We start from the raw sequence: 21,748 nt of genomic DNA on the forward strand, positions 1-21,748 counted from the left end.
TCTGAGGTTTGAGCAGCCCCACTGGTTAAGGCTCTGAGCTTTGAGGAGCCCCAATGGTTAAGGGTCTGAGGTTTGAGCAGCCCCACTGGTTATGGGTCTGCCATTTGAGCAGCCTTATTGGTCAAGGGTCAGAGGTTTGAGGAGCCCCACTGGTTAAGGGTCTGAGGTTTGAGGAGCCCCACTGGTTGAGGGTCTGAGGTTTGAGGAGCCCCACTGGTTGACGGTCTGAGGTTTGAGCAGCCCCACTGGTTAAAGGTCTGAGGTTTGAGCAGACCCACTGGTTAAGGCTCTGAGGTTTGAGCAGACCCACTGGTTAAGGCTCTGAGGTTTGAACAATCACATTTGTCAAGGCCAAGAGGCTTGAGCAGGTTTGAGCTGCAACATTGGTCAAGGGTTGGATATTTGAGCAGACCCATAGGTCAGGGGTAAGGGGAAACTCACTGGTCAGAGGTTTTAGCAGCCCCACTCACCCATAAACAATTTTAGGAGCATTTCCACTGGTCAAGTGTTGTAGGTTTGAGCAGTCCCATTGGTCAAGTGTTGTAGGCTTGGGCAATCTCACTGGTCAAGTGTTGTGGGCTTGAGCTATCTCACTGGTCAAGTGTTATAGGTTTGAGCATTCCAACTGGTCAAGTGTGAGTGAGTGAGTGCTTGGGGTTTAACGTCATACTTATTAATTTTTCAGTCAAAGATAAAGGAATCCTTAGAGTACATGTTATGTGCCTCCTGTTTGAAGGACGGATTTCCACCGCTCTTTTATCTAGTGCTGCTTCACTGAGATGCCTTACCGAAGATAAGTAAGCCAACCCTACTCGAGCCATTATACTGATACGAGTCAACTAGTCGTTGTTCTATCCCCTTCATGCTGAACACCCTCACTAGTCAAAAAGTTCATTTTGAGCATTCCTCATTGGTTAAATATCTAAGTTTGAGCAAGGTTTGAGCAAGGTTTGAGCACCCCACTGGTGATGTGTTGTAGGTTTGAGCAGCCCCACTGGTCGTGTTGTAGGTTTGAGCATTCCCGCCAGTCAAGTGGTTGTAGGCTTGAGCATTCTCGCCGGTTCAAGTGTTGTAGGCTTGAGCATTCTCGCCGGTCAAGTGTTGTAGGCTTGAGCAATCCAGTCGGTCAAGTGTTGTAGGCTGGAGCATTCCTACCTGTCAAGTGTTTGTAGGCTTGAGCATTACTGCTGGTCAAGTGATGTAGGTTTGAGCATTCCCGCCGGTCAAGTGTTGTAGGTTTGAGCTGTCCCATTTGTCAAGAATCAGATGTTTGAGCAGCCTTGTTGGTCAAGGGCCAGAGTTTGAGCATCCCCACTAGTCAATAATCAGATTTTTGAGCATTCCCACAGGTCAAGTGTTGTAGGTTTGAGTAGCCCCATTAATCAATAGCCAGTTTTTTTTAGCATTCCTGCTAGTAAAGTGTTGTAGTTTTGAGCTGTCCCATTCGTCAAGAATCAGATGTTTGAGCAGCCTTGTTGGTCAATGGCCAGAGGTTTGAGCATCCCCACTAGTCAATAATCAGATTTTTGAACATTCCACGGGGTCAAGTGATGTAGATTTGAGTAGCCCCATTAATCAACAGCCAGTTTTTTTCACCATTCCTGCTGTCAAGTGTTGTAGGTTGAGCTGTCCCACTGGTCAAAAATCAGATGTTTGAGCAGCCTTGTTGGTCAAGGGCCAGAGGTTTGAGCATCTCCACTAGTCAATAATCAGATTTTTGAGCATTCCCACAGGTCAAGTGTTGTAGGTTTGAGTAGCCCCATTAATCAATAGCCAGTTTTTTTAGCATTCCTGCTAGTAAAGTGTTGTAGTTTTGAGCTGTCCCATTCGTCAAGAATCAGATGTTTGAGCAGCCTTGTTGGTCAATGGCCAGAGGTTTGAGCATCCCCACTAGTCAATAATCAGATTTTTGAACATTCCACGGGTCAAGTGATGTAGATTTGAGTAGCCCCATTAATCAACAGCCAGTTTTTTTCACCATTCCTGCTGGTCAAGTGTTGTAGGTTTGAGCTGTCCCACTGGTCAAAAATCAGATGTTTGAGCAGCCTTGTTGGTCAAGGGCCAGAGGTTTGAGCATCTCCACTAGTCAATAATCAGATTTTTGAGCATTCCCACAGGTCAAGTGTTGTAGGTTTGAGTAGCCCATTAATCAATAGCCAGTTTTTTAGCATTCCTGCTAGTAAAGTGTTGTAGTTTTGAGCTGTCCCATTCGTCAAGAATCAGATGTTTGAGCAGCCTTGTTGGTCAATGGCCAGAGGTTTGAGCATCCCCACTAGTCAATAATCAGATTTTTGAACATTCCCACGGGTCAAGTGATGTAGATTTGAGTAGCCCCATTAATCAACAGCCAGTTTTTTTTACCATTCCTGCTGGTCAAGTGTTGTAGGTTTGAGCTGTCCCACTGGTCAAAAATCAGATGTTTGAGCAGCCTTGTTGGTCAAGGGCCAGAGGTTTGAGCATCTCCACTAGTCAATAATCAGATTTTTGAGCATTCCCACAGGTCAAGTGTTGTAGGTTTGAGTAGCCCCATTAATCAATAGCCAGGTTTTTTTTAGCATTCCTGCTAGTCAAGTGTTGTAGGTTTGAGCAACCTTAATGGTCAAGGGTCAGAGGTGTGAGCAGCCCCACTGGTTAAGAGTCTGAGGTTTGAGCAGCCTTATTGGTGAAGGGTCAGAGGTTTGAGCAGCCCCTCTAGTCAATAATCAGATTTTTGAGCATTCCCACAGGTCAAGTGTTGCAGGTTTGAGTAGCCCCATTAATCAATAGCCAGTTTTTTTTAGCATTCCTGCTAGTCAAGTGTTGTAGGTTTGAGCAACCTTAATGGTCAAGGGTCAGAGGTATGAGCAGCCTTATTGGTGAAGGGTCAGAGGTTTGAGCAGCCCCACTAGTCAATAATCAGATTTTTGAGCAGCCCCACTGGTTAAGAGTCTGAGGTTTGAGAAGCCTTTGTTTTCAAGGGTCAGAGGTTTGAGCAGCCCCACTATTCAATAACCAGATTTTTGAGCATTCCCACAGCCAAACTCACTGATCAAGGACCAAAAGTGTGAGAAAACCCAATGGTCAAGTGCCAATCCATTTCAACTCATCTCAATTCGAATTTATGTGCATAATGCTCGGGGGTTCTGATCAGTGGTAGTCAGAGAAAGAGAGGGCCAGATCAGTGGTAGTCAGAGAAAGAACGGGGAAACCTGATCAGTGGTAGTCAAAGAAAGAAAGGGGAAACCTGATCAGTGGTAATCACAGAAAGAACGGGGAAACCTGATCAGTGGTAGTCAAAGAGAGAAAGGGGAAACCTGATCAGTGGTAGTCAGAGAAAGAAAGGGGGAACCTGATCACCGGTAGTCAAAGAAAGAAAGGGGAAACATGATCAGTGGTGGTCAGAGAAAGAAAGGGGAAACCTGATCAGCGGTAGTCAAAGAAAGAAAGGGGAAACATGATCAGTGGTGGTCAGAGAAAGGAAGGGGAAACCTGATCAGCGGTAGTCAAAGAAAGAAAGGGGAAACCCGATCAGTGGTGGTCAAAGAAAGAAAGGTGAAACCTGATCAGTGGTAGTCAAAGAAAGAAAGGGGAAACCTGATCATTGGTGGTCAGAGAAAGAACGGGGAAACATGATCAGTGGTGGTCAAAGAAAGAACGGGGAAACCTGATCAGTGGTAGTCAAAGAAAGAAAGAGAAACCTGATCAGTGGTGGTCAGAGAAAGAGAGGGGAAACCTGATCATTGGTGGTCTGAAAAAGAAAGGGGAAACCTGATCAGTGGTAGTCTGAGAAAGAAAGGGGAAACCTGATCAGTGGTAGTCAGACAAACAAAGGGGAAACCTGATCAGTGGTGGTCAGAGAAAGAAAGGGTAAACCTGATCAGTGGTAGTAAGAGAAAGAACGGGGAAACCTGATCAGTGGTAGTCAGAGAAAAAAAGGGGAAACCTAATCAGTGGCAGTCAGAGAAACAAAGGGGAAACCTGATCAGTGGTAGTCAGAGAAAGAAAGGAGAGGTAGTCAGAGAAAAAAAGAAGAGACATGATCAGTAGGTTATTGTGTACAAACAGAGAACTCACCTTTCCCAGCCACAGTGCATAGGGATGAGCAATGGGTTCTTCCCTCTGTGGCTAGTTGGATCATCATCTATCAGCTCGTTACACTTGCGGGAACATGTGTGAGTCACTGGAACAAAACACAACAGAGGATCACTTGACAGATACTCAATATTACTTCCACACACAACAGGCTTGATCTGAATTACCTCCCTTCTTTCATGACAGAAAATGTAACGTCACACGATATTAGTTTTCGAGAAGTGGGATCTCGTATGCTAAAGCATGTAGCATCCAAGAAATGTTACAGCAATGACAACTATTTTCTAGGAAACAGAATGGAACAAAAATATTAGCCTTTGAGAATTGCAGATATGTTCTATGATCTCAAATGAAGTTCCATGTTTTTCAGCTTAAGAGTTTGCTGCAGGTGTGTCTTACATTTAATTAAGGCCAGGATTTTCAAATTCCCACCCAATAGAATAAAAACATAAATAACGTTCACAATGGGTTTCCCAAAAAGTTTACAAACTTTAAATCTATTTTATAGCTAGGTCTTCAATTAGCTGTCACGTTAACTCCAAAACTTGCCATCAGCAATTTTCTGAAGTTCCACCTAACAACAGCTTACTGCTAAAAACGCACCAAACTCCATCCAATTGGCCCCCCTAACATGAATGGTTGTAATGTCCACCCCCTCCCCCACAACACACCAGCACTCACCAAACTTCACCCTATTGGCCCCCCTCACAGGGACAGTTGTAATGTCCATTCCCTCCCTCACAACACATCAGCACTCCTCAAACTTCACCCTATTGCCCCCCCCCCCCCTAACATGGATGGTTGTACTGTCCACCCCCTCACCCACAACACACCAGCACTCCTCAAACTTCTCCTATTGGCCCCCCTCACAGGGATAGTTGTTATGTCCATTCCCTCTCTCACAACACATCAGCACTCACCAAACTTCATCCAATTGGCCCCCCTAACATGGATGGTTGTAATGTCCACCCCCTCCCCCACAACACACCAGCACTCCTCAAACTTCACCCTATTGGCTTCCCTCACAGGGACAGTTGTAATGTCCATCCCCTCCCCCACAACACACCAGCACTCCTCAAACTTCATCCTATTGGCCCCCCTAACACGGATGGTTGTAATGTCCACCCCCTCCCCCACAACACACCAGCACTCCTCAAACTTCACCCTATTGGCTTCCCTCACAGGGATAGTTGTAATGTCCACCCCCTCCCTCACAACACATCAGCACTCCTCAAACTTCACCCTATTGGCCCCCTTCACAGGGATAGTTGTAATGTCCACCCCCTCCCCCACGACTCACCAAACTTCATCCAATTGGCCTCGCTCACAGGGAGAGTTGTAATGTCCATTCCCTCCCCCACAACACACCTGCACTAACCAAACTTCACCCTATTGGCCCCCTTCACAGGGACAGTTGTAATGTCCACTCCCTCCCTCACAACACACCAGCACTCCCCAAACTTCATCCAATTGGCCTCCCTCAAGGGGACAGTTGTAATGTCCACTCGCTCCCTCACAACACACCAGCACTCCCCAAACTTCACCCTATTGGCTTCCCTCACAGGGACAGTTGTAATGTCCACCCCCTCCCTCACAACACACCAGCACTCACCAGACTTCATCCAATTGGCGTCCCTCACAGGGACAGTTGTAATGTCCACCCCTCCCTCACAACACACCAGCACTCACCAAACTTCACCCTTTTGACCTCCCTCACAGGGATGGTTGTAATGTCTACCCCCTCCCTACAAAACAACCAGCACTCCCCAAACTTGACCCTATGGGCCCCTCTCACAGGGATGGTTGTAAATGTGAATCCCCTCCCTCACAAAACACCAGCACTCACCAAACTTCACCCTGTTAGCCTCCCTCACAGGGATGTTTGTAATGTCCATTCCCTCCCCGCTGAGATCTTCATCTCCATCATTGTCCACACAGCAGGAGGCGAGCCTCTGCTGCAACACACTCGCCATGTCCTTTTCTGTCTTTCCACTCCCATACTTCTCTGCAATGATAATTTCAATGGAAATGCAAAGAATACCTTTTGGTTCTCCAGCAACATTTGCAGCACAAAATCAAATCATTATTAACACTGGAAAAAAATTGTAAAAATTTACACTTGAAAAAAGAAAATGCTGTGTAGAGCAGAGTAAAAGTGAAAAACAGTGCTTACAGGTACATATTATTGAAAAAGTGCCTCACCTTTTCTTTGTGTGCCCTCTGTAGACTTGGGCCGCTGGATTTTCAGCCAAGGTGCCTCCCAGTTCTGGCCAGCAACTTCACCACCCTGTGATTTACCACCTGTACTTTTCTTAGCGACTGACCTCTTCTTGTTACTGTTGTTGGAGGACAGACTGTCTGAGGTGGGACCCATTACACCTGCCACACCCGGATTTCCTGAATAACACACACACTGCCAGGTAAGGTCATGGTAAATTAAGAAAAAACATGCATTGCAACACACTATCCATCCTAAGATGTATTCAATGATGATTATGATTATTCCGATGATATTCTCCACAAAAAGGAAACAATAACACTAAATAATTATGGTTGAAGGTTATATCTTAAATAAAGGTCTACCAGCAACCTGCAGATGGTCATAGGTTTCAACAGGGCTCTGTCCGTTTCTATCCCACCTTAATGCTGGCAGCTGTCATATGAGTGTATGGCTTAGAACACCAATCCAATAAATAAATACACATATCTGAAATATTTCAGTCATGTCATGGTAAGAACATGTTTAAAACAGAGGCAAAGAATATGGTGATGAGAATGTGTTTAAAACCAGTTACAAAGATTAAACTATAGGTAATACTCAGCAATCAAAATATTTTTATAACACAAAGTATAACCTATATATTTACAGGTTCAAATAAATTCACAATGGACATTTTTAGACCCTTTGTCTAATGTGAGCAATATATACACAGTCAACCAGGATAGGATTAATAGTGTGTCCACAGTTTTTCATATTTAGCAGATTATAAAATAAATTTCCTACCCAAGTCCATGAGTGAAACAATTTTTTAATTAAACCAACACCACTACATTTTCAGGCAGTTTACAGATACTTGTTTTTACACCACCATAGTGGATGTTGATTTGAACTTTTATTTATTATGTATTTTATTTGTTTGATTTATTTATTTCACTGCGTGTAGATGTACAGCAATTTCTTTCACTGCCCAGGAAAGCCATGCTCATCTTCGCATGGAAATAAATTTAAGCTAAACTGTTGGTACAACATATGCCTTGTTGCCTTAAAGGATTAATGTCTAGACTGGTTATTTATTAATAATTAGATGCCCCTGTATACTGTTAAAATGAGTCACTAGATGATGGGGCTGGGTTTACGCATTTTTTCCGCCAAGACTTGGTAGTCTCCGCTGAATGACGTCATACAAGTCCATCCTTAACGAGCTGTCAGACCTTCGCCATTTAGTTCTGTATTAAAAAGACACACATATGACAACAAGCATATCAAATTTCTACATGAAATGATTTGCCATTCTGCATACGGTTGTAACAACAGGTCGTCGAAGAACCCTGGATTTAATTTTTCCAAGTTTCCAGATGACTTGGCCCTCAGGAAAACGTGGATTCATGGCGCAAGAGAGAAAGGTTTTATACCTAACAAACACAGCTAAATATTGGCCGGGCTAGCAGGAGTCGGGATGAGAAATCCTGGGCAGCTAAAATTTAACAGCCAGGAGGAAAAATCAGGCTTTAAAAATATGTGTATAAACTCTGGTGATAGGGCTTGGTGGGTGTAAAACAAAGCGGAAGTTCATTAGTCTGATCAATCTTCGGTATGATGGTAAGGTGAAAGAACAGTAGATACAACCACTTGATGGCTTCCAATGAATTTGATACACGCTCTCCCATTGGCTGTGTCTCTCCTGTGGGCCACTGAGTGAGATTCTAACAAATTATGAACTGCATACAACAACCCAATGGCCGTTTGACAGCTACAGTAATGCTAGCGGTTTCTGACCGGCTACAGAGGACGATTAAAACTGAAACCAATCCAAAACTAATGGTGTTGCTTGACTGCATTAATAAAAAATTAGTGACTGGTGTTGAAATACTGGTTGCTGCTTAGAATTACTCATAAAAGGTGTGAAAACAAATGACACCTCTTAGAATACTGCTCAGGGTAAGTGCAAAAACAATCTGACATAGTGATAACCCATCCCCCAATGTTGTAATCTCTCATCCGAATTAGGGAAGAGCTCATAAGACGGAACAACGGATCAGAAAAGGTGGAGAATTTGTGTCCAATCTCTAGGAACAGACAGTCGGCTATGTAGGCACACCTGGCAGGTCCAAATGATCAGACACATGCCTTCTGTAAGATGGGTAGGAAGTTGGAGGTCATGTGACAACCTTTCATGTTGAAAACAAAATGGCCGCCCAATGTTAAAGCATTGGGGAAAAGGAAGACCTAGTTGTACAAAATAACACAACGAAAGCTCTGCCGAAATACTCAGACTATCTTCAAAGCTGTAAATTATACAAATCCAACAGACACATGATCACTGACAGCAATTCAAAAAAAGACATTTTTGTACGCAATACCGTTGGGAGGATCGTTTTCTTCACCCATACCGTTTGCTACTACAGAAATCACGTGGTCTTTAGCTTTCGACCCGTCTTACAGACATTCAGATGTGGCTGGATTGGAGACAAGTCAATCTCAAACAAGCAATCACAAGCAAACTAAATCTGAAGCAGCGACTGTCTTGTAAAGTAGATGGAGACTGGTGTCCAAGACATTTTACATGACCAAGCAATAAAAATATTCCGGTGAAAGGAAAGCATTTGCGGACTGAAACTGTGAGCTTGGTTTTAAATGTTTGTGATTTGTCATACCTGAACGTGGTGATGGCAGGTGTGGAAATGGATGTATACATGGAAATATACCCATCACAAACTTCACATACATGCACTAATACATTGCAACAAGTTTTAAACAATATATTACTGTAAATGAGACACTAACATATCCTGAAAGCTACAGTCACGTGTCTGTAACCGACAACTTAAAGAATTCAACGTTAACCAAAAAAATTATTTATTTTCAGTGACTCTTCCCTTGGAATAATCACAAGTGTATGGCTTTGGCAGGAATAATTGGCAGTTGATTGGCAGCTCAGTCCGAATATATTAGGAAATTTTCTGACACACTGGGGGGCCCAGTGTGGGCCATTCTGCAATGCTATCACGCATTCAAATATACATGTAATAGATATGAAAAGATGGAGGGTTGGGGGAATACCTGCAAACTTAAACTCACGTTTCAAATGTTTTGAATAATGAGATGCATGTAGGGAAGACAATGTCTTTATGGCTGACAAAACACTTGTAACCAATGGTACATATGTGATGATTGAACACCTTCACTTCTTCAAGAATTCAAGCTGTTCATCCAGCTTGTCGACAAACCACTTAAATAAATACTTGGACAGAGTTTTATTTATTCACTTCGTGTGATAGAAACAGGGTGCACATGTATACACTTGTGCATGTATGGAAAGAATCACCTTTTTGGGCCTCAATGTCAGTCAATGAAGGCGACTAGACAGGGCTGATGAGGACAGAATGTCTGGCTTGCCCTGAATGGGGAGGGAATCAACCAGACTGGGCTGATGAGGGCAAAATGTCTAGACTGTCTTGAATGGGGAGGGAATCAACCAGACTGGGCTGATGAGGACAGAATGTCTGGCTTGCCCTGAATGGAGAGGGAATCAACCAGACTGGGCTGATGAGGACAGAATGTCTGGCTTGCCCTGAATGGAGAGGGAATCAACCAGACTGGGCAAATGAGGACAGAATGTCTGGCTTGCCCGGAATGGAGAGGGAATCAACCAGACTGGGCTGATGAGGACAGAATGTCTGGCTTGCCCGGAATGGAGAGGGAATCAACCAGACTGGGCTGATGAGGACAGAATGTCTGGCTTGCCCTGAATGGGGAGGGAATCAACCAGACTGGGCAAATGAGGACAGAATGTCTGGCTTGCCCTGAATGGAGAGGGAATCAACCAGACTGGGCAAATGAGGACAGAATGTCTGGCTTGCCCGGAATGGAGAGGGAATCAACCAGACTGGGCTGATGAGGACAGAATGTCTGGCTTGCCCGGAATGGGGAGGGAATCAACCAGACTGGGCAAATGAGGACAGAATGTCTGGCTTGCCCTGAATGGAGAGGGAATCAACCAGACTGGGCAAATGAGGACAGAATGTCTGGCTTGCCCGGAATGGGGAGGGAATCAACCAGACTGGGCTGATGAGGACAGAATGTCTGGCTTGCCCTGAATGGGGAGGGAATCAACCAGACTGGGCAAATGAGGACAGAATGTCTGGCTTGCCCTGAATGGAGAGGGAATCAACCAGACTGGGCTGATGAGGACAGAATGTCTGGCTTGCCCTGAATGGGGAGGGAATCAACCAGACTGGGCGGATGAGGACAGAATGTCTGGCTTGCCCTGAATGGAGAGGGAATCAACCAGACTGGGCAAATGAGGACAGAATGTCTGGATTGCCCGGAATGGAGAGGGAATCAACCAGACTGGGCTGATGAGGACAGAATGTCTGGCTTGCCCTGAATGGGGAGGGAATCAACCAGACTGGGCTGATGAGGACAGAATGTCTGGCTTGCCCTGAATGGAGAGGGAATCAACCAGACTGGGCTGATGAGGACAGAATGTCTGGCTTGCCCTGAATGGAGAGGGAATCAACCAGACTGGGCTGATGAGGACAGAATGTCTGGCTTGCCCTGAATGGGGAAGGAATCAACCAGACTGGGCTGATGAGGACAGAATGTCTGGCTTGCCCTGAATGGGGAGGGAATCAACCACACTGGGCTGATGAGGACAGAATGTCTGCCTTGCCCGGAATGGAGAGGGAATCAACCAGACTGGGCTGATGAGGACAGAATGTCTGGCTTGCCCTGAATGGAGAGGGAATCAACCAGACTGGGCTGATGAGGACAGAATGTCTGGCTTGCCCTGAATGGAGAGGGAATCAACCAGACTGGGCAAATGAGGACAGAATGTCTGGCTTGCCCGGAATGGAGAGGGAATCAACCAGACTGGGCTGATGAGGACAGAATGTCTGGCTTGCCCGGAATGGAGAGGGAATCAACCAGACTGGGCTGATGAGGACAGAATGTCTGGCTTGCCCTGAATGGAGAGGGAATCAACCAGACTGGGCAAATGAGGACAGAATGTCTGGCTTGCCCTGAATGGAGAGGGAATCAACCAGACTGGGCAAATGAGGACAGAATGTCTGGCTTGCCCGGAATGGAGAGGGAATCAACCAGACTGGGCTGATGAGGACAGAATGTCTGGCTTGCCCGGAATGGGGAGGGAATCAACCAGACTGGGCAAATGAGGACAGAATGTCTGGCTTGCCCTGAATGGAGAGGGAATCAACCAGACTGGGCAAATGAGGACAGAATGTCTGGCTTGCCCGGAATGGGGAGGGAATCAACCAGACTGGGCTGATGAGGACAGAATGTCTGGCTTGCCCTGAATGGGGAGGGAATCAACCAGACTGGGCAAATGAGGACAGAATGTCTGGCTTGCCCTGAATGGAGAGGGAATCAACCAGACTGGGCTGATGAGGACAGAATGTCTGGCTTGCCCGGAATGGGGAGGGAATCAACCAGACTGGGCTGATGAGGACAGAATGTCTGGCTTGCCCTGAATGGAGAGGGAATCAACCAGACTGGGCAAATGAGGACAGAATGTCTGGATTGCCCGGAATGGAGAGGGAATCAACCAGACTGGGCTGATGAGGACAGAATGTCTGGCTTGCCCTGAATGGGGAGGGAATCAACCAGACTGGGCTGATGAGAACAGAATGTCTGGCTTGCCCTGAATGGAGAGGGAATCAACCAGACTGGGCTGATGAGGACAGAATGTCTGGCTTGCCCTGAATGGAGAGGGAATCAACCAGACTGGGCTGATGAGGACAGAATGTCTGGCTTGCCCTGAATGGGGAAGGAATCAACCAGACTGGGCAAATGAGGACAGAATGTCTGGCTTGCCCTGAATGGGGAGGGAATCAACCACACTGGGCTGATGAGGACAGAATGTCTGCCTTGCCCGGAATGGAGAGGGAATCAACCAGACTGGGCTGATGAGGACAGAATGTCTGGCTTGCCCGGAATGGAGAGGGAATCAACCAGAGAGGGCTGATGAGGACAGAATGTCTGGCTTGCCCTGAATAGAGGACAGAATGTCTGGCTTGCCCTGAATGGAGAGGGAATCAACCAGACTGGGCTGATGAGGACAGAATGTCTGGCTTGCCCTGAATGGAGAGGGAATCAACCAGACTGGGCTGATGAGGACAGAATGTCTAGACTGCCATGAATGGGGAAGGAATCAACCAGACTGGGCAAATGAGGACAAAATGTCTGGCTTGCCCGGAATGGAGAGGGAATCAACCAGACTGGGCAAATGAGGACAGAATGTCTGGCTTGCCCGGAATGGAGAGGGAATCAACCAGACTGGGCTGATGAGGACAGAATGTCTGGCTTGCCCTGAATGGAGAGGGAATCAACCAGACTGGGCTGATGAGGACAGAATGTCTGGCTTGCCCTGAATGGAGAGGGAATCAACCAGACTGGGCTGATGAGGACAGAATGTCTAGACTGCCCTGAATGGAGAGGGAATCAACCAGACTGGGCTGATGAGGACAGAATGTCTGGCTTGCCCTGAATGGAGAGGGAATCAACCAGACTGGGCTGATGAGGACAGAATGTCTGGCTTGCCCGGAATGGAGAGGGAATCAACCAGACTGGGCTGATGAGGACAAAATGTCTGGCTTGCCCTGAATGGGGAGGGAATCAACCAGACTGGGCTGATGAGGAAAATTTGGCAGTTATTATAAGCATAGTTTGCTTCCTCAAGAGGCCGATATCATAGTGGCAAGTGTATTTTTGTAGTTGACGAGCTGGTATATGATCACCCATTACGATGTACCATATCTGCTTGAGCAATATTAAAAACTTGCCTCGGGAAGCTGTAAAATATCATCCATGCCACCAAGGTGTTTTTTTTTTTTTTAAATCAGCAATTGCAAGATTATTAAATGGAGTTTAAAGAGAAAAAGTTCAGCTATGTGAACAGACTGTAAAAAAAACTTGCTGTCCTTGCGGCTGAGTTAAGATTCCAGCTGTTAGGCAGTCAATCTTAATATGTTAGCAGAGAGGCGGCTTGGCCAGGAAGGATAAGGAAGCACTCCGGCTGAATGGATGTACGACACTGCTGGCATACCCCGTAGCCCAAGGCATATCCATGCACTCGACACCGTCTGTTCTAGAATAGATATATAGATTTAGATTTACTCAGACTTAGGCGAACAGGACTCTCGCCAAAACAATGACAGCAATATCAAAGGCGAAACAATGTACATAAGAAATTAAACACAGACGTGAGGACTGACTTTTGTATAACAACTTAAATGACATCCACATATTAATTTAGACATTTAGACACATTAATATTAAAAAAGACAATAAATTGTTTTTCACTTGTCAATTCAACTCATCCCTTAATGCCACTGAAACATCAATATACTTTGCAAGCTTATTTTAAATACATAGCTGTCCATTCTGACTTTTGAGCTCTTCCCTGACAAGGATTAGCGGCACAGTAGGAAACAAAAAAGGACTACAGCCACCCTTCATAATAACTGTTTGACACGCTTCAGTAATTCCAGCCATTATATAACCAGGAAAATTATTTTCTGGGAACCTATTTTTGAAGTAAATCCACTCGGGGAATAGAATATTTATTGTGAAGCGGACAGAAGGAAAGAATAGCAAATATTAAATCTGATATACACGTGAAATTTAGACCTACAGTGTAATACAGGATAAAGTTATAGCTTACCAGCCTGTATTGCCAGTGCGGTTGGAAATGCCTGGACAAAGTTTAAATTCAAAATCTAAAAACTCAGAATCTGAAGTCTAGCCAGAGATGTCTGTGTCATAAATCGGAACTTCAACATCTTTCATTATGGGTGTAAATTGATATGGTGGTACCGTATTTGCTTCTGTGTAGCTAAAATCCATCTCAAAAATGACATCGTTTTAATACAAATTCCCAGGTTCTACAGACTAGCTAGAGTTGGGTTGGCCATCTATGACGTCACCTACTGAGCTTTACTGGCTGGAGATCGGCAGGGGTTGTAAATCTATTGTTTTTTGGTGTTTTAAGGTCATAACGACATTTCTCAAAACCCTTCTGCTAAAATACTGTTAAACAGGTTATAATCTTCATACACAGGAACTAAATTAGGACACTAATCTTTTAATATTAATGCCAATAGTGTTACATATTTGGTGTATTTATAAATTAAGCCTACTTTCTCACACTGATTTGGGGGCAAAATATACTTGCACTTATCTGTACCTTGTCTATCCCATTTCAGAACAATACACCGGTTTGATTAGATACTGCATATTTTGGAAAATACCATCTCAAAGGAAAATACTATACCAAGGAAAATGAGATTCAAGATGCTCACAGATCCTACACCCCTGATGATGCATTCCAAATCAGTTTTGAAAAATACAGTGGAGATTCACGATGTACATTGGGACAACTTTTTGAACAAATATACAGTACCAATGCATTTTCAGCAGATTAAACAGCTTACTTTAAATACTATTTGAAAACTATAAAACATACATATTATAAGTTACCTGTGTGCTGAGAAGGGTATGTGGAGATTTTAACCTTTGGTGTGAAATTTTAACCCTGAGCTGCAGACGAAGGGTTAAAATTTTACACAGATGGCTTAAATCCCCTGATACCCTTCTCCACATGAGGAAAACGATTTTGTCCTTACAACATTTATCAGAGAGCCATTCTCTCATATATGTAAAACTGAGGTAAGAAACACCAAGCAAGCTATGTCGAATGCGGACAGCACTGGTGTATGGTGACATGGCATGGAATGCAGCGCCACAAAAAAAATGATGTCGCTCCACACAGTAATTAAACAGCACAGAGTTTAAAGTTAGCGCCCTAACTGCTTGTGCAGTAATTTAGCTCTATAAGGTTTAAAGTTGGCTTCCTAACACCTGCCTGCGCAGTAATTTAGTTCTACAGGGTTTAAAGTTAGCTTCCTAACCTCTGCCTGCGCAGTAATTTAGTTCTACAGGGTTTAAAGTTGGCTTCCTAACACCTGCCTGCGCAGTAATTTAGCTCTATAAGGTTTAAAGTGAGCTTCCTAACCTCTGCCTGCGCAGTAATTTAGTTCTACAGGGTTTAAAGTTAGCTTCCTAACCTCTGCCTGCGCAGTAATTTAGTTCTACAGGGTTTAAAGTTGGCTTCCTAACACCTGCCTGCGCAGTAATTTAGCTCTACAGGGTTTAAAGTTGGCTTCCTAACACCTGCCTGCGCAGTAATTTAGCTCTATAAGGTTTAAAGTTAGCTTCCTAACCTCTGCCTGCGCAGTAATTTAGCTCTACAGGGCTTAAGTGAGCTTCCTAACCTCTGCCTGCACAGTAATTTAGTTCTACAGGGTTTAAAGTTAGCTTCCTAACCTCTGCCTGCGCAGTAATTTAGCTCTACAGGGTTTAAAGTTAGCTTCCTAACCTCTGCCTGCGCAGTAATTTAGCTCTATAAGGTTTAAAGTTAGCTTCCTAACCTCTGCCTGCGCAGTAATTTAGCTCTACAGGGTTTAAAGTTAGCTTCCTAACCTCTGCCTGCGCAGTAATTTAGCTCTACAGGGCTTAAGTGAGCTTCCTAACCTCTGCCTGCACAGTAATTTAGTTCTACAGGGTTTAAAGTTAGCTTCCTAACACCTGCCTGCGCAGTAATTTAGCTCTACAGGGCTTAAGTTAGCTTCCTAACCTCTGCCTGCGCAGTATTTTAGCTCTACAGGGTTTAAAGTTAGCTTTCTTACCTCCATCTGCACAGTAATTTAGCTTTGCAGGATTTAAAATTATTGAAACCCCTGATGTGATTTATATACGCCTTGTGGCTTCTTGCAGCTCTGACAAGGGTGGGCAGTGGCAATGGAGAATCATGGATAATGTGGGGACACCACCAAATTATATAAGATGAGAAAGGGTATTTAGGCCTATTTGTGTTCCACACTTAGAATCATTTTTCAGTGAAGTCTTACCACCTGCCCCAGTTTGAGCTTCTCGGCACACCACACTGGAGGGAACGTCAATCTCACTACTGTAGTCTGTTAAATACTCATCATCATCCTTGTCTTCCCCTCTTTTGACCACTCGGTTTGGACTTTCTATCAATGTCTTTGAAGTTTACAGATCACATATTTATATCGCCCACACAAAAACGTACATGTATGTAAAACTGCTTGTTTGATTATGGGCTACATGGGAACATCAGAGAGATAAGTTACGCTTAATACTTTCATCACATGGCATGTTAAGCAGGTATGTTAGGCTTGACATTCTCATCACATGGAACATTAGAGAGATAAGTTCACCATGATACTCTCATCACAAGACATGTTAGGCAGGTAAGTTAGGCTTGATATTCTCATCACATGGAATGTTAGGCAGGTAAGTTCGGCTTGATATTCAAATCACATGGAACGTTAGAGAGGTAAGTTCAGCTTGATATTCTCATCACATAGCATGTTAGGCAGGTAAGTTAGGCTTGATATTCTCATCACATGGAATGTTAGAGAGATAAGTTAGGCTTGATATTCTCATCACATGGAACGTTAGAGAGATAAGTTAAGTTTGATATTCTCATCACAAGGCATGTTAGGCAGGTAAGTTAGGCTTGATATTCTCATCACATGGAACATTAGAGAGATGTTAGGCTTGATATTCTCATCACATGGAACCTTGAAGAGATAAGTTAGGCTTGATATTCTCATGACATGGAACATTTTAACAGGCAAGGTAGGCTTGATATTCTCATGACATGGAACCTTGGAGAGATAAGTTAGGCTTGATATTCTCATCACATGGAACCTTGGAGAGATAAGTTTGATTTGACATTCTCATTACATGGAACGTTAGAGAGATAAGTTCAGCTTGATAGTCTCATCACATGGAATGTTAGACAGGTAGGTTAGGCTTGATATTCTCATTACGTGAAACAATAGAGAGATAAGTTTGGCTTGATACTCTCATCACATGGAACCTTAGAGAGTTAAGTTTGACCTGACATTCTCATCACATGGAACATTAGAGAGGTGGGTTAGGCTTGATATTCTCATTACATGGAATGTTAGAAAGATAAATTTGGCTTGATATTCTCATCACATGGAACGTTAGCGAGAGATAAGTTAGGCTTGATATTCTCATCACATGGAACGTTAGAGAGATAATTCATTGATTTATTTGATTCGTGTTTTATGCCGTACTCAAGAATATTTCACTTATACAACAGCAGCCAGCATTATGGTGGGTGACAACCGTTCAGAGCCCGGGGGAAACACACGACCATCCGCAGGTTGGGAACAGACATTCCCAAGTACGGCCGGAGAGGAAGCCAGCATGAGCTGGACTTGAACTTACAGCGACTGCAGTTAGAGAGATAAGTTTGGCTTGAAATGCTCATCACATGGAATGTTAGAGAGGTGGGATAGGCTTGATATTCTCATTACATGAAAATGTTAGAGAGTTAAGTTCAGATTGATATTCTCATCACACAGAACATTAAACAGGTAAGGTAAGTGAGTGAGTGCTTGGGGTTTAACGTCGTACTCAACAATTTTTCAGTCATATGATGACGAAGGAATCCTTAGGGTGCATGTACGTGTAATGTGCCTCCTTGTTGCAGGACGGATTTCCACCGCTCTTTTATTTAGTGCTGCTTCACTGAGACGACATACCGAAGGCAATTAAGCCGCCCCGCACGAGCCATTATACTGATACGGGTCAACCAGTCGTTGCACTATCCCCTTCATGCTGAACGCCAAGAGAGGAAGTTGTCACTTCCTCTCTTGGAAGTCTTTAAAGTCTTAGGTGTGACTCGATCAAGGATTGATACTGGATCTACCGGCCCCGAAGCGGACGCTCTACCAACTGTGCTATCTGGGCCGGTAACAGGTAAGGTAGGCTTGATATTCTCATCACATGGAACCTTAGAGAAGAAAGTTTGACTTGACATTCTCATCACATGGAACATTAGAGAGGTGGGTTAGGCTTGATATTCTCATTACATGGAATGTCAGAGAGATAAATTTGGCTTGATATTCTCATCACATGGAACGTTAGAGAGATAAGTTCGGCTCGATATTCTCATCATATGAAACGTAGAGAAGTTCAGCTTGATATTCTCATTACATGGAACATTGGAGAGATACGTTCAGCTTGATATTCTCATCACATGGAACATAGAGAAGTTCGGCTTGATATTCTCATCACATGGAACATAGAGAAGTTCGGCTTGATATTCTCATTACATGGAACGTTAGAGAGATAAGTTCAGCTTGATATTCTCATCACATGGAACATAGAGAAGTTTGGCTTGATATTCTCATTACATGGAACGCAAGAGAGATAACTTCGGCTTGAGTGAGTGCTTGGGGTTTAATGTCGTACTCAACAATTTTTCAGACTTCGGCTTGATATTCTCATTATATGGAACGTTAGAGAGATAAGTTCAGCTTGATATTCTCATTACATGGAACGTTAGAGAGATAAGTTCGACTTGATATTCTCATCATATGGCACGTTAGAGAGATAAGTTCGGCTTGATATTCTCATCACATGGAACGTAGAGAAGTTCGGCTTGATATTCTCATAAGAGAGATAAGTTTGGTTTGATATTCTTATCACATGGAACGTTAGAGGGATAAGTTCGGCTTGATATTCTCATCATATGGCACATTAGAGAGATAAGTTCGACCTGAGATTCTCATTACATGGAACGTAAGAGAGATAAGTTTGGCTTGATATTCTCATCACATGGAACATCACACATCATGCTTGAATGATTTTACTGCATTTTATTAAAATACAATAAAAATAGAATATCCTTGTATGTAAAAAGACAGAAGATAAGAAATAAGGTTAACTTGGGATAAATTAAAGAAAGAAATATTACTACCAGAAGATATAATTTTAGCGTTACAAATACAACGAAGTGTCGTTTCCTCTTTCCCATAAACCTTCAGCCTCCCAAAGGAATTTTGTAATGACTCTGGACATTTGTTATTTACACACTGCTTACTACACGCTACAACTCAAATTTGGTGGCACAGCTACCAAAGAGATAGTCTGGACGATACACATTAATGGAAAATACCTACATGTACTGTCGATATATAGACACTGGTACTTAGACACAGATATTGAGTGAAGTGAAATTCAAAAACATATCCTGATTTTACCCTGATAATATTAACAGTGAATAGAACATCTGTGGAGCAAAATGTACCCTGATTACCAGCAATGAACAGAACATCTTCAGAACAAAACACCTGTGGAGCAAAATGTGCCCTGATTACCAGCACTGAACAAAACAGCTGTGGAGCAAAGGTACGTGTACCTTGGTTATCAGCATTGAATAGAACATCTGTGGAGCAAAGATACACGTACCAGCACTGAACAGAACTTCTGAGGAGCAAAATGTACCCTGATTACCAGCACTGAACAAAACATATGTGGTGCAAAATGTACCCTGATTACCGGCACTGAACAGAACATTTGTGGTGCAAAATGTAGCCTGATTACCAGCACTAAACAAAACATATGTGGTGCAAAATGTACCCTGATTACTGGCACTGAACAGAACATTTGTGGTGCAAAATGTACCCTGATTACCAGCACTAAACAAAACATATGGTGCAAAATGTACCCTGATTACTGGCACTGAACAGAACATCTGTGGTGCAAAATGTACCCTGATTACCAGCACTAAACAAAACATATGTGGTGCAAAATGTACCCCGATTACCAGCACAGAACAAAATATCTGTGGAGCAAAGGTACACGTACACGGGTTACCAGCACTGGACAGAACATCTGTGGAACAAAGGTACCATGGTTATCAGCACTGAATAGAACATCGGTAAAGCAAAGGTACGCATGTTACCAGTTCTGAACAGAACATCTGTGGAGCATAGGTACCCTGGTTATCAGCTTCGAATAGAACATCGGCAAAGCAAAGGTACCATGGTTACCAGCAATGAACGACATATCTGTGGAGCAAAGGTAACCTGGTTATCAGCAATGAACAATGAACATAATACATTGTGGTTACCTGCACTGAACCAAATAACTATGGTGCACAACATAGCCTTGCTACCTGTTATTCTGCCGACTGATGGACTGAGCCCAGTTTTCTTCTCCTCTTCCACACCCCGCATGTACTCCACCACAGGCTTCTTTGCACCCTTCATTGTTGACGGGTTGTTGCGACGAGCCTTCCCTGATTGCTCATTGGCTTTTGCAGCTTTGCACTTAAAAAAAGAAGATGTGAACAGATATTAACCTGTAAGACACAAATACCTCCAAACACACAACAAAGGCTTTGGGTTATTTCAATCTGAATTTAAATAGGCTTTAGGCACTTCCTAAAAGCAATATCAGCTCGGCTACAAAAATCAAAAAAAAAAAAAAAAAAAAAATCAAAAAAAAAAAAAAAACAAATTGAAGAAACAGCGAGTCCCATATGTTGTTTGATGGTGGATGTACAATGTAAAGCAAAGGCTCCACTGAGAGAACCACACAGAGACACACTAAAGCATTTGTGTATCAAACATATAATCAACTGCTCGTCCGAAAGCTGCAAGCTGTCAACTATCCTAACTGGTAACACTATATCGGGTGACTACGCACAAGGGCAATGTATACTGTGAAGTACTTAATTTTTGTGTGGAACAAATTTTTGCTGATTTTGGGGTTAATACTTTACCGAGAAAAATAATTCCAGTGAAAACATTCCAATAGTGAATCTACTATATGTAGTAGTGTTAATGAAGTGAAATCTTTGCTGGGCTGACAGGAATTCGGAGACCAATCCACCCCACTCTCGGTGTGCCAGTTAAATCTTAATAGCAGGGAGGGAAAATTACGCTTTAAACATATTTAATGTATAAACTCTGGTGATAGGGCTTGGTGGGTATAAAAAAGTAGGAGTTCATTCGTCTGTAGTTTGATCAATCTTCCGTAGGCTGGTAAAGTGAAAGAAAAGTAGACACTGACGTGCTGGCTTCCGATGAATGTTGCCTTGATACATGCTATCCCATTGGCTGTATCTCTCCTGTGGACCAATGAGTGAGCTTCTAACGAATTGTTTTTTTTTATTTATTTCATTGGTGTTTTACGCCGTACTCAAGAATATTTCACTTATATGACAGTGACCAGCATTATGGTGGGAGGAAACCCACGACCAACTGCAGGTTGCCAGCAAACATTCCCACTTACGTCCGGAGAGGAAGACAGCATGAGCTGTTTTAACAAATTGTGAACTATATACAACAATGCAATGGCTGTTTGACAGCTACGGCAACGTTAGCAGTTTCTGACCAGCTACAGAAGACAAATAAAACCGAAAACAATCCCAAAAAATCCTTTGCTTGATAAAGAATGAATGACTGGTGCAGATAATACACCTTAGGAAACAAATGAGGATTAAACCACCTTTGTTAATACCTGCGTGACGTGCTGGAGTAATTTCGGCCATATCACATGAATAACAAGAAAAAAAAGTATTAACAT

General features: G+C 43.4%; 1 protein-coding gene across 1 annotated transcript in view; it reads right to left on the reverse strand.

Annotated features, from left to right (window-relative positions):
* Positions 1–21,748, reverse strand: part of LOC135469398 (histone-lysine N-methyltransferase SETDB1-like) — a 102,117-nt gene that overhangs the window by 34,285 nt on the left and 46,084 nt on the right. The window contains 4 exon segments of the mRNA XM_064748034.1: positions 4,054–4,159; positions 5,918–6,076; positions 6,274–6,468; positions 20,334–20,487. Of these exon segments, the coding sequence (XP_064604104.1) occupies positions 4,054–4,159; positions 5,918–6,076; positions 6,274–6,468; positions 20,334–20,487 (614 nt within the window).

The sequence above is a fragment of the Liolophura sinensis genome, chromosome 6 (genome assembly GCF_032854445.1).
Source record: "Liolophura sinensis isolate JHLJ2023 chromosome 6, CUHK_Ljap_v2, whole genome shotgun sequence".
Taxonomy (NCBI): Eukaryota; Metazoa; Mollusca; class Polyplacophora; order Chitonida; family Chitonidae; genus Liolophura; species Liolophura sinensis.